The 13,899-nt window shown below is 36.9% G+C and overlaps 2 protein-coding genes across 3 annotated transcripts; one reads left to right on the top strand and one right to left on the bottom strand.

The window, feature by feature from the left end:
- Positions 1-3,543: 3,543 nt before the first annotated feature.
- On the top strand, positions 3,544-4,080 carry LOC125474685. Its single transcript, XM_048578662.1, has one exon. The coding sequence runs from the start codon at positions 3,749-3,751 to the stop codon at positions 3,908-3,910; it is 162 nt and encodes a 53-aa protein (XP_048434619.1). The 5' UTR covers positions 3,544-3,748; the 3' UTR covers positions 3,911-4,080.
- Positions 4,081-9,963: 5,883 nt separating this feature from the next.
- LOC103951051 (KH domain-containing protein HEN4) lies at positions 9,964-13,717 on the bottom strand. 2 transcript variants are annotated; one of them, XM_009362334.3, is made up of 8 exons: positions 13,559-13,717; positions 12,829-13,446; positions 11,954-12,379; positions 11,609-11,866; positions 11,191-11,457; positions 11,006-11,073; positions 10,552-10,612; positions 9,964-10,391 (listed from the first exon to the last, which is right to left on the bottom strand). In XM_009362334.3, the coding sequence occupies exons 2-7, from the start codon at positions 13,438-13,440 to the stop codon at positions 10,567-10,569; spliced, it is 1,677 nt and encodes a 558-aa protein (XP_009360609.1). In that variant the 5' UTR covers positions 13,441-13,446; positions 13,559-13,717; the 3' UTR covers positions 9,964-10,391; positions 10,552-10,566. The 2 variants fall into 2 exon arrangements, with proteins under 2 accessions (XP_009360609.1, XP_018503880.1); XM_018648364.2 differs by lacking the exon at positions 10,552-10,612.
- Between the last annotated feature and the right edge of the window lie 182 nt (positions 13,718-13,899).

The raw sequence follows: 13,899 nt of genomic DNA, 5'->3' as shown, positions 1-13,899 counted from the left end.
ATGTATACCTACGATTTTCCATTCATAATCATGAGAAGCACCCGAAGGTTAACCCAACAGGACTGAAGCCTAAATGTTCTCATTCTCGCATATATAGTTCCGCCCTTCTTGTTCCGAAACTGGTACATAGAGAACGCATAATCTTTTTCCCAGCCTGAACATCAGGTGCACACTTGATTTCGGCATAGAAACTCAACCAGATCATCAAAATCCTTCTCACAATAACCACAAGTAATGTCATAAAAGAACTGAGTTGCTAGGCCTGAGCTCAAAAGCCATAGTCTTCTTCACAAGATTTCTTGCTTCCTGTATCTTTCCATCCTTGCAAAGCAATCCAATGATTTTCTCAACTGTACCCTCCTTCAAACCTCCCAAATCGACACCTAATTCCACCATAACCCAACTGTTGGATATATGTCAACAATCTGTTATATAATTATATATGCTAATAAATAATAAATGCGAATAGGAAATTAACAGAGTATGAACAATGAAATAATATTGAACATAAATATTGAAGATCGAGACTTACGTACCGCAATGTCCTTGAAATAGAAATTTCGTCCCTACTCAGTACTTGTAGTTCTACGGACGTCTGCATCATCAGGATTCAACGATCAAGTCAGAATTCCAACACCGGAAAACTTGACTTCTGGCGAATTTCTATGTGATTCTCTCAGTAATGATGTTTTGGATTATAGAAGAAGAATTGTATTTTCTATGTTCTAAATGTCATGCAGATGGATGTATATATAGTGGGATTATGCATGTTCGCAACAGGTATGAGAATGAGATGTGACTGTTGGGAGACATCTTTTCAGAGGGGTGTTGTGCTCTCTGCGTTTTTTGATTTCAAACTTCATGTGAAAAGATGAGTCTGTTCAAATAAAAAATAATTTAATTAAATTCCAAATTAATTAAAAAAATAATTTATTAAAGAATTTAATTTTCAGAGCCCAAGAGCCAAATTAATTATATATATTAATTATTAATTAATTATAAACTAATTAGTACACCCCAAAACCCATCTTTTGATAATTAATTATATATATTAATTATTAATTAATTATCAATTAATTAGTACACCTCAAAGCCCAACCCCAAGGGTGAGCCCAATTTTATTCTCCAAAACTTATCACTCCAATCACTTTCTATAAGGGACAAAGCCTTATAAAGTGAGGAAACCTTTTGGGAATGGCCAATGTGGGACAATGAAATTTCTACTCAAAATTTTCAACAATACCCCACGTTTGAGTTGAAATTTCATTCAAACTCCAACAATTACCCCACATTTGAATGCAAATGTATGACTAGGCTGCCAAAAACTGAGAGAGAATAGACATGATATGCATTGGGTGAAGTGTCTTTTGGACTTGAACTTACCCTAGTGAAAACATATCGGGTTTACTTGGTGACGCAGTGGATGTGGAAGATCTTGAACTGTTCACCGTAATAGTAAATTGAGACAATATGCTACACACATATCATATCTGCCACACATCAATTCATACGGTTGTGTTCATTTTGGCCTTGAATATATCCTGGATTTTGTAGGAGTTTTAGAGAATTTAGCCATTTCATTTCTCATAAATGCGGCCCCATTTACTCCTATATAGGTGACATTAATTAAGAATAGTCTACCATATTCCTCTTGATAACAAGATATTAATGTCATTAAATGTATAAAACATAACCCCTTAAACTCAACAGACAACACACATTTTATCATAAGAATGGGTAAGTTGTGTGTTCAACGTTTGAATCAAACTCAACCAGTTTGCCTATTAAACCTAGACCATGGGATCTCCAATTAGCTAGGTTAGGTTTCCGCCTAGTTTGATTCATTGAATTGGCTTGAGACTCATTCCTCTCGATGTAAATAATATTTGCTCTCTTGGTAGGCCTTTTGTCAAAGGATCAGCCATATGTTCCTTTGACTTTACATAATCAATGGATATTGTTCCATTGGAGAGCAACTTCTTAAGAGTATTATGCCGACGCCTGATGTGTTGCGACTTTCCATTGTATACATGACTTTTGGCCATTGATTGTGCGGTCATACTGTCATAATGTATACATATAGTAGTTACAGGCTTTGGCCACACTGGAATATCCTCCAGAAAATGTTTGAGCCACTCGGCTTCGTCACCAGCCAAGTCTAAAGCTATGAACTCGGACTCCATGGTGGAACGAGCTATACATTTCCGTTTAGAGGATTTCCAAGATATTGCTACACCTCCTAAGGTAAAAACATATCCATTTGTCGACTTGGATTTTGTAGTGTCAGAAATCCAATTGGCATCACCGAAGCCTTCTACAACAGGTGGATACTTAGTGTAGTGTAATCCGTAGTTAAGTGTATTTTTCAAATACCTTAACACTCTTACTAAAGCATCCCAATGCGCTTATGCCTGATTACTTGTATATATACTAAGCCTACTTACTGCATAAGCTAAGTCGGGCCTAGTTGAATTCATCAAGTAAATTATACTTCCAATTACTTGAGAATATTCAAGTTGAGATATGACATTGCCTTTATTTTTCTCCAACTTGCATCCAGCATCAAAAGGAGTTGCAGCAAGTTTGCAGTCAACTTGACCAAACCTTCGTAATATTTTTTATGCATAATGGGATTGTGTAAGGACATACCCTTCACTATTTCTCTTAATTTGAATTCCTAAAATGACATCGGCTTGACCTAAGTTTTTCATGTCAAAATTCGAATTCAACATTTTCTTTTTTTTGTTTATTACATCTTATCGTTTCCCATTATGAGCATACCATCCACATACAAGCAGACAATAAAGAAAGTTTTATCATTACTCTTAATGTAGACACATTTATCAGATTCATTTATTTTGAGCCCAATTTTATTCTCCAAAACCTATTACTCCAATCACTTTCTATAAGGGAAAAAATCTTATAAAGTGAGGAAATCTTTTGGGAATGACCAATGTGGGACAATAAATTTTTCTACTCAAAATTTCCTACACCAACAACCTTGAAAAAGCCAATTGGGGTTTCTTCATTTCCTTAATTAGGGACTAATTGCTGCCTCACTCTATCATACATCGAAACGGCCCCTTCTGATTCACCAGTAACAAACCCTTCAATCAAATCACTAAGAACATGAACACTCAATACAATTTCTTTGTTTTCCATTGTGGAAAGCAAGAATTCAACTCCTCTAAGCAACCCCTAACCCACTTGAAAATTCCCAACAAAGACTCAACCTTACTCGCTTCAAACCCAACTTTCCCACATCGTTGAGAGCTACTCTAGTAGGGCAGCTGTACCGACGTGTCCTTCGTGTAACTCTACCACGGTTCTCTTTTTAATTAATCTTTGATTTGAATAAATCATGGACGACTCAATAGACATCAATAAAGAAAAATGCAAAATGAAAGAAAACAAAAGTGTGAAAATCACTATCTAAACCGAATATAACATTAAAAAATGGACTCAATTCTGAAAAATATTGAAAATTAGCTAAATTTTACATCATGTTTAAAAATTAGCCACCTGTGTGATTAGTTATCGATGATCCACCTAAGGGGTTGACTTGTGGAACTCTTAGAGAGCATCAAGGGGCAAGCATTGCCCTTGAGATGCAAAAACCGTAAGAGTTGACCTCAGTTGCTCTTAAACTCTAATCATCCACCAAAATCTTGAACTATATCAGCGTTGAAGTTCATCAAAAAGTGTCTTCTCTCATTCCTCCCAAGTTATTAACAGAAAAGGTAAAAAAATGGATCCGAAGTCGAGTGCTTTTTTGATTGGAATAGTTGGTGCAGCAGTGACCTTGTCTGCTTATTCTCAGACTCTCGTCTCTCCAACTCAGTGCATCGGAGTCGGCCTCTTTGTTCTCATGTTTGGATTGCTGGTCAGGGAAGGTCTCATATCTCTTTAGCTAACTCCATCTATCAGTCTTAATTTCTTCTTTCGTTTCCCATTACGGTTTTGTAATTGATATGGTTCATACAACTTTTTCTTGGAGATTTGTATGATCTAGAGTTTGTTTCATAGTAGTTATTTGGATTGGGCTTTTGTTATATGTAATATGTACGTTTCTTTTTTCTATATGTCAATTATGATGCAAATCAAAGCTGCATAGGTGCAAATGGGAATACTTTTTTGAGAAAATAACTTGCTTCCAATTTATTTAAAGGAAATAATTTTCCTTTTGATTTAGGGAACTTTAACAAAAAGATCTCGATACTGTTCACTTTAACGAAAAACCATATTTTTACACTAAAAAATCAATTTTGATACTATTCACTTTACCCTTTATTTTGTCCTTATCGTTAAAACTTAAAATTTTCAAATTCTTTTCATTAGTTTTCCTTTTGATTTATTTATCTCAAAACTATAGAAAGACACATGTAAAGAGAGAATTGAGTGCAAAAAGGGCCCATAGATCTTAATATTTAGAGGCCAACATAGATTGCATAACTATTGTATGGCACGAGGCCATGGCGAAAAAAATATATGTTCTTCTAAAAGAGATATTTTTTTTTCCCCTTAAACATATTTTAAACTATTTACAAAAGAGCTATTTGAACTTTAATACAATGAGAGATTTAAACTTGAATATAACAAAGAACGACACATTAAGATAACCAACTAGCGTACATTTACTTGGTAATTAAGCCTACTTAAATAGTACATGGTTAATTTGCCTAACCTACCTTGTTTTCGTACCGCTTTGACCAAATTATGCAACAGGTGGGTGTGAGTGGACCTTAGCACCACTTTTGTGAGGACGGATACATTAGTTTTCTCCCAAAAATCGCCATACCAAGGTTTGGTCGACGACTCCCAATGTAATAATCTCCTAATTATGAATCCCCTGTATTTCTCCAAATCATCGGTTGATTAAATACTTTGAATCAAATTTCTCCAATATTTCTCCAAAAGTGACATTTTTTTCATAGATTATGCAAAAATATGGTAACACGTTCATGTTATGAGAAAAGTTAACCAATCCCAACTACCTCACATTCACCATTTATCATAAGCTACACACGACCTGTTTATATATACACGAAATTGCCCTAAAATAAATAAAGCATCAACTTAGCAGACATGGACATTTCCTTCAAGTTGCAGTTAGTACTCTGTTAATCTGTGATAATACCTAGTGAATGCAGAAAGAGAGGATAGTTGGACAGTAAATCTCCATATACTATCCAACTTCTGTATCATGTAGAAAGTTTTAAACATCGAACATAAGAAGCAGAAAGTTTCAAGTAAACTCACAGGAAATCAGATATATGCAAGCTGGCGACTTCCATCAGCAAAGTTTGGGAAAGATTTGATGAAAGAATGATGTTTTCCCTTACCTAATACAAGCGATATTTTACCGAAATTCAATCAAATTTACAATGGAGATATGCGAACTTGAGTGCATAAGGAAAGCGTATATACTCTAGTTAATGTGACTATGCCCAAATATCTAAATAAAAAAATAATGCTAAATACATAAAGAATTAAACGAGATTTCCATAAAAATAGATAAACTAACCCTTCAAATTTGAGGTCACGCTCTCATGACTACAACTACCATCACTTCATGCATATATAGTGGTCCAGATCGGGGTTGTTATCGTCATCGTATCAATCTAGCATGAGAAAAGGAGGCAAAAATGTAGCCAGAGATGACTTGCCGATCATCTCATTGTCACAAGATCATGTATCTTTCTGTATCATGTATATATGCATGAGATGATATCAACATACATGATACATCCCATAAATATGCAATGTACATATAGATATATATATATGTATATATGTATACAAGATTTGGGTTGATACATAATATTGTAACTGAACATTGCTGCCGGCAAGTCATCCTTGGCTGCACTGCATACCTCATTCCCACATGCAAGACTTAAGATGAAAAATACCATATACCCAGAATAATATGAAGTTTTACAGTACAAATGAAGAGTATATGTTTGGCAGCAAAGCTAAAAGAGGGGCCGACTTTCCCACAAGTCAACCAATCAAATTAGATTTAACTGCAAGAAACTCAAAAAACAGAGGCGGGAATTTAGGGTTTTTTTCCCAAAGGAGAAAGACAACATTCCCAAGCACAAAACGGAAACAAAACCCCTCTACTTATTTCAACAAGAAAACAAGCAAATTTCCCAAACAAGGAAGCTGTTAGAAAGAGGTAGAGAAGAAGAAGCCGATTGGACTACAAAGTCCGATTGGCAGTGTTTGGACGAATAAGATATGAGCCAAGCATAAATATAGAGCAAACCCTAGAATCTAATGTCTACTAGACACTGTCTAGTAGTTGGCTAGCTGCACGTATTAAGAAATTGGAAAAAGTGCTTTTCTCTGTATCCAAACAGTCCAAGTATTAATGGTGTCAGCTGTTGCACAAGCAGAGCAACCCTAGAACTGTCCGATCCGGGTCCTTTTTCTAAGAATCCTAGAAATCCCTTAATCGTATCTGTTCATGGTATATCGTGTTGTCAAAAATTATTTAAAATTTAAAATTCAAATATAAATAATACCTAATGAAAATTGACCGTACAACGTACAATAAACGGATATGATTATAGAATCCCTAGGATCCTTAGGAAAGTCCAATAGGATATGAACAAGAAAATGAGTAATTTAGAGGGTTCTTACGGGAGGTGGATTGTTGCCCTTCCATTTTCATACTTCCCATCCTCTCCTGTTTATGTGATCACGGTTAAGCCACGTCAATATTTTATACTTCTATTACTTTTTGTTTTATTATTTTTATAAAAATTTAATATAAAATATTAACGTAGCTTAACTTTGATCATACATCACAAAAAAGTATGAAAATAGTATAAAAATGAAAAAACAGACAATCCACCTCTGTTTTTAAGATGTGACTTTTGCATGGGTGCATAAACCAAAGAGATATTGAAGCCTTAAAGATCCATACCCATCACCCTTAAAGTTTGCTATCTCTGACTGCTTTTTTCTCACAACACCATTTAAGTCATGGCATTACTTCTAGGGATTTGATTTGCTTTTAGATTAATTGGTATGGCTCTCTTCAGAACGTGTACTATCGGGTAGGAATGGGTTTAGGTGAGGTGGGTTAATTTACTGGATTTGGGTAAGGCCACATCCCAACCGAAGTTTTAGGGTTAGGGTTTCATTTTGACCAAGTCGAGAAATACTTATCTACCCCTAACTAGGACGGATATATTAGGGGGTCTGGGTGGTTTCAGGACCACTCGAAAGCACAAATAAATAGTTGTGAGAACCTCCTAAGATCACTAAAGTTTGGAGGAGAAAAGCAACGACAGCTGTATTGCAGTTTAAAGAGAAGAAGAATACTTTCTTTTTAACTGATTTCTCTAAAACGACGTTTTTTTTTACTCTTTTGAGCCAAGCCATTTGAAAAATAAAATAAAAACTCATCCTTCTTAATAAGCCACATGAGATCCTCACCCTTTTTAATTCAAAAAAAGGAAGAGATGTTCGAATGATTGTTTCCACTCCCCGAATGACCTCTCAGAATCCTTTGTGTGAAGATCTCGGGAATCATTTAATCACATCTGTTCATGTATATCGTGTAGTTAGTTTTCGTTAAGTACTGTTTATATTTAATTTTAAATAAAAAGATTTACAATAATTTCTAATCGCACGATATACGATGAATGAATGTAATTTGAGGATTCTCAAGATCCTCGCAAAGAGGATCCTCTTTCCACCTCCCCGACCTCTAGACTCCACTTCACCCAATCCCATTTCATTCACTTTTACAATTCCAATTCCCAAATTGGCTAATTGGCCAACCCCACCCAACCGACCCCCAGGCCAACACCAGATGCTCCACGCCTCCACCCATCTCTTCTCCCAAGCTCCTCCGCCACCGCCGTGACCACATCACGACTCTCACTCCGTCAAACCCTACAAGTTTCCGGGTCAATAGCGACTTTTTGTTTGTGGGGGGTTTTTCGAAATTGAGTTTTTGGATTTGTTTCATTAATATCAACAAGCAAAAATTAGATTTTTGTATATTCAATATGAAATGCTAGAATTAAAAGACCCTATAGAATTCAAAGACTCACTAGGTCTTATAAATTAAGAATTCCAATTTAAGTTTTAACAAATTGGCTGAGAATTGTAATCAAAACTCAAATGTTATATTAAGGATCAAATTTCACTTGCGTGAGCTCCAAATTTATTTTTATAAATGCGATATTAGGAAGAGAGAATCAAACTCAGGATCTTAAGTGCATAAAAGTAAATGTAAACTTGGAAGTTTTATTCATGTTTTGACCATCAAAATTCAATTGAAATTATATTTGTTGAAGTTACAGAAAGATCTACCAAATGGCTCCAATACTAATACTGTTCTCAACTTAACCACCTGTTTTCCAAGAGATGTGAGATTTTATCCTAAAAGACCTTAGTGCAAATGAAATTGAACTATTTGTTATAAGTTGTGACTTGGTTTCGTGTGATGGCCAATGTGGGACTCTTTGCTTTATTCAACATGCCCCTCACGTCCGACCACTTTGGAATAGTCATGCGTGGAACTACATCAGTCATGTTTGTAAGTGAACCCAATAATTCAAATCTAATCTAAATACCCACTCTAATAGCATGTTAAAATTTCAAAAAGACAGGTCAAATAATCCAACACCAATATTATCCCCAACCAACCACATATGACCCAAAGAGGTGTGGAGTTTTATTCTAAAGAACTCGGTGCAATGAAAAGTTGAACCATTTGATATATGTTTTGTGAGAAGATTGATGTAGAACTTTTTGCTTTATTCAACAAATATTTAGACCCAAATATAACATTTTAGTCCAAACTTTCCACCAAATTGAAGCCTTCAAGTTGAAGGACGTTTACCTCAGCGACACCATCATGTTGTGCAAGAGGGTCATCACTATATGTACTCAGCAGCATTCCTGCAAATTTTATTTTGTGCAAGTAAAGTCATCATCTAGCTCTCGATCTAGTGGTACCTATTTTCGGTCTGATGGGTACTTACCTTCTAAATACTTGGACATCCAGAGGTTGTAATAATAAACACTGATAAGGCAATTTCTTGATTTCCTTTCAGACACTTGTGAAAAAAACCCAAAGGGCAGAAAGCAAGCAATGGCTTCAAAACACATCACACCAACCCATAAACTGAACTACATGAGCAGCAAAGTGTAAACAAAGGAAATATATCAAAACTGCATTTCCAAGAAACTTAATCCATTCTGGTTTAAAGCAGACGGGCGTCGCCCCAACATGTATACAACGAGCACACATCCCCTTTCCTCCAGAGAGAAATACAAACGCAAAAGTTAGTTCCAACCAGTGCCACTAAGTATAGCTAATATGCGAAAAGCTGCCAATCAGACTATGTACTCAACCAACAGAGTATATATGCTTCTTATATCGTGTTTGCAACAATCAATTCTTGTATCGTGAGCATGCCAACGGGCAGAAATAGAACCTGCCAAATGCGCCGTACAAGAGACTTAGATCACTTTTAACCATAGCTAGACAGTGACACGAGCATGCATAAATAGTAAATCAACCTACCACTTGAATCATCGAGTTTCAACCCCACGAATTTCCGTCATGGCCTTCAAAAGTAAGATCTGAAGCTCCAGCATCCATCAAATTTGTACTTAACATAACATTGAAAGAAACTCCGAACTTACCTGAACATGAACAAAACTGGCAGCAGCAGAACTTAACAGAAAAGTTGCAGTTAAATTTGGTGTTCAACCAAAAATTTCCCGGGATGGCAGAGTGTTTGATGCATGGCAGTTAAATTTGGTATTCAACACAAACACCACCAGGCACACAGCTACCGTAGTCGTGTTGAGATTCAGCTTCAATTACACATCCTGCTCTATTAGCATTAATATATGTGTTTGGTATATGCAAAATACACAAATTCTTACTTAAAAACCCGTAACTAATTTCGGATTGGTAGACCTCAAAAAAAGTTATTTTAATGCAGATGGATTTCAGAAACAGTCTGGTGTAAACCAAACTCATAATAAAAATGATACAGATGGATCATAAATGCCGGCAGTCAGATGATACGACAATCTGCTACATCACAAAGTAAGTGGTTAAGTTTTCAAGATCAACAACATAAAAATTAAAACAACAAAGTAATCAAACTACATAGCTGAGAAGCACAAATACAGAGGTAACATTGAAGTAACATGGCTTCATAACGTAAAAGTGTAACAGGAAAAACAGCAACATGGGCGGGCATGCTGGTATATAGGTTCTAGGGAAGCTTGGTAATTTTGGTTTCTTGGACTTATAAGTAGATTCGTCAAGGTGGGCCATGACTATGTCATATGCTGGTTCATCTTCCGGTTTAGGCAGACAGTAGGCTAGCTTCAGGCTTCATAGAACTCAGCTGTTTCGATGGGATGGGAAAGGCAAAAAAGGGAAAACATAAGCATCAGAATTTTATATACAGGGAGACTGGATAGGTTATGATTATCAAATGACTGGCCAAGGGGTAATGCCAGTTATAACAACAGACATGAAAATCTCAAAAGACAACCATAGTCTACCTGCTGGTACCATCATTAAACATAGTTTCTCCTCCGAGAAACAGGGTTCTGGCTAGATAACCTGATATCATAAGCTTTAGATCAGGATTAATGCGTTTCAAGAACAGCATTTGTGGAAAAAAAGAAACAGGGTACTTAATTAATAAACCCGAGATTAGAAGCCTACTGTGCTCATGAACAAACCCAGATAACTCTATTCAGAGATATTTGTGTCTAAAATTCGTTTAGTGTTATCACAAAGTCCCAAATTTAGAATTTTATGAATATCCAACTTGAGGTTCTACACTAACTGTGAAGATGTCACCTAAAATTGGGGATACAGCTAGCTACTCGATATATATTTGCACAAAAAGAGCAACAGAACACAAAAAAAATTTGAAAAAAAAAGGAGGGGAGGATATGAAACTAAGAAGAGGCAATTCAAGAATGAAAAGACAATGGAAGAAAGTTTTACCCAGAACTACCACTCCGCCCAGAAGAATAACCCCCGTAGGCTCCATAAGCGCTGCCGCTACCACCAATCTACATATGATTTGAAGAAAAAGTGTTGTCAAGTGAAAAAGAAGAAAAACTTTGTAAAGTGAAAATTAGTCACCTTATTCTTAGAAGAAAAGTCTAAAAATAGCAGTAAAAATATACCTGTGAACCACCATAACTTCCATAACTGTCACTCGCAGCAAAATCACTTGAGCCACCATAGCCAGCAGAATAAGAATGCCCACGACCATGTCTTTTACCATCCCTACTATCATAATTTGGACCATCTGGACCATCTGCTGACACAGGAAGATAAGGCAAAATTGGCAGGAATCCAGGCACTCCACCTTCCCTGTCGAAAAGGTTTGCTCTTAATCTGGTAACTACTTGTATAAGAGCATCCTTAACAATATCAAGTTCTCCAGAAATCTGTAAAATGAAACACAAAATTGTCAATATCTGTATGATACGAGCCAAATCAAGGAAACTCTAAACACATTATCAAAGAGAAAATTTTCAAAATGACACGAGAAAATACAACAGTCAGGAAAATCCAGAGGCATGATGAAAAAGACTTTACCTGCACCATCTCATCATCTTCAGATGCAATTTTGGGAAGATTTTCCTTAGAAAGTATGCGAATATTAGCTTTGGTAAGTCTCCTCATCTCAGTTACAATAGCCCCACCTTTCCCAATTAGGCAGCCAATTCGTGACGTTGGAACAAGTAGGCGGGTTGTGAATGAGATAATTCCTGAATCTCTTTCTACTTTTTCACTGCATCTGGGTTGCAAACGCACTGCTGCTTCAATAGCTGCTGAGAATGAGTCTTCAAAGAACTGTAATGGTACATGTTAAAAAAAACGATGATGTAAATCCTCCACCGATGCAACTCCACGCAAAACACAAATGGAGCAGTAATTCACCTCTTTTGCTGATACATTAATTAAGCAATCATCTCCTTCAGTAGCTGAACTATCAACCTTAATAACAGCCCCCGAATCCTGTCTGATTTGGTTAATTATGGTACCACCCTTTCCAATCACACCTCCAATATTCGCAGTTGGACAAACCAAGCGAATAGAAAATTCTTTCGAGGATGCTTCATCTCTTGGAGCTGAGTACAAGGAGCGTGACCAGTCTCCAACATCACCTTTGTACCCCCCTCCATAAGGACCCATCATTGGAGCAATTCCCATTAGTGGGGGACCACCAGATGGACCCATGAGTGAACCACCAGAATACATAGGCACCGAAGAAGTAAGTAAATGCTGAGATCGTGATGGGTTATCATGAAGGCGAGATGCAATTTGAAAAAGAGCCTTCTTGACTAGTGGAGCTTCCCCAGATATCTGAATCCATGATCAATAACTTAATAAACATACATATGAAAAGAATTTCCAGTACCTAGAAAACAAACAACTTGCACAAAGTGACTCCAAAGATTTCTCAACAATTCCACGTCTCACATTCTAATATAGCATGCTCCATCAAACCCTGACCACTTATTAAGGAAAAAGAAATAAACATCACACACATTTTACAAGCATGTAACGTTAAGGGTCCAAAGAGTGGAATCGTGCAAATTAACATAACAGAAAGTACTACATAGACCAATAAGAACATGCAGAGCATTACTCTCTTCAGGTAAGATGTTGAAATGCTACCTAGAAATTTACCCGTTAAAGATCAAACGCACCAAAAAACCCGAATCGAATAATAAATTTAAGACATATCCGTATGCAAGAAACAGGAAAAGTTCAAAAATTCATTAAAAAGTTCAAAAACTTATTCAATATACCTGCACAAGCTCATCAGAGTTCAAGGCACAAGCAGGCAGATGGTCATCCTTGAGAATCCGAATCTGTGCACCGGTTTCACTCCGAATGTTCTGAACAATCTGCCCTCCTTTCCCAATAATGCAACCGATCTGATCAGACGGCACAAGAAGCCGCACAATCACATGGTGCCCCCCGCCACCACTACTGCCACCGTCCGCCTCCTCCTCGTTATTATTATGCGTGTCCTCAGCAATCACCCTATCATGGACCCTGAACAGAGCGTCCTGAGCCGGAGCCACACACGTCCCGCCATCTTCGAACCCATTCGTCTCATCCCTCGCACTGTAAATAGTAACAACCCGCTCCTCGCTGCCCGGCACCGTCTCCCCAATTCGAATCTTGGACTTGGTGTCCCCCCTCAGCTGCTTCACAATCTCTCCTCCTCTCCCAATTATGCTCCCAATCTTCTTCACTGGGCACAAGTACCGGTACACCGTGTCCTCCGCATCGATGATGAATTGCTCCCTTTCCTCACCGGGATTTCTCCTTTTGTTTCCTCCTCCGCCGCCGTTGTCGGCGTACTCGGACTGCGAATGAGAACGCTTTCCGTAACTATTTCTCTGACCTGCCATCGCTATCTATTTCCCAATCATTCAATCAACAAACAAAATCAGTGCGAAATCAGATTCAACTCTAATTTAGCAAAATTGGGTATACAGGAACCCTAAATTGGAGAAGAAAATCGAGTACCTTTTGAACGGGGAGAGATATCGATCGAACTGCCAGATTATGCTGTCTCTACGTTTTGGAATCCTAGATTTAGATTTCTAGGGTTTTGACCGCCCTTTCTTTTTCTTTTGTTATATACACACTTTTGACCGCCCTATCTCTTGTGAGGAAAATAAAACAATTAATTTTAAGTTATGTGTCTTTTTTTTTTTTTTTTTTTTTACCAAACGATAAATTTGTTAAATTAAATATTAAATTAATCATTTATAGGATCCGAACCCATATCATTAACGGCTCAACTGCTTTCCATCACTATAGTAAATGACCACTTGCAGATATGTGTTTTCAATATTACATATCAT

Source organism: the organism of the source record quoted next, unplaced genomic scaffold (genome assembly GCF_019419815.1).
Source record: "Pyrus x bretschneideri cultivar Hongxiangsu unplaced genomic scaffold, Pyrus_bretschneideri_v1 Contig13, whole genome shotgun sequence".
Lineage (NCBI taxonomy): Eukaryota > Viridiplantae > Streptophyta > Magnoliopsida > Rosales > Rosaceae > Pyrus > Pyrus x bretschneideri.
The sequence above is the reverse complement of the archived record's forward strand: the minus strand, read 5'-3'. Positions and strand labels throughout refer to the sequence as shown.

Excerpts from the sequence above, each read along its gene's own strand:
- LOC125474685 (XM_048578662.1), top strand. The coding sequence starts at position 3,749 with ATGGATCCGAAGTCGAGTGCTTTTTTGATTGGAATAGTTGGTGCAGCA.
- LOC103951051 (XM_009362334.3), bottom strand. The coding sequence starts at position 13,440 with ATGGCAGGTCAGAGAAATAGTTACGGAAAGCGTTCTCATTCGCAGTCC. Across the intron at positions 12,380-12,828 it reads ACTCTGATGAGCTTGTGCAG|ATATCTGGGGAAGCTCCACT; the intron begins GTATATTGAATA and ends TCATGGATTCAG. Across the intron at positions 10,613-11,005 it reads GGGCGGAGTGGTAGTTCTGG|GTTATCTAGCCAGAACCCTG; the intron begins GTAAAACTTTCT and ends TTATGATATCAG.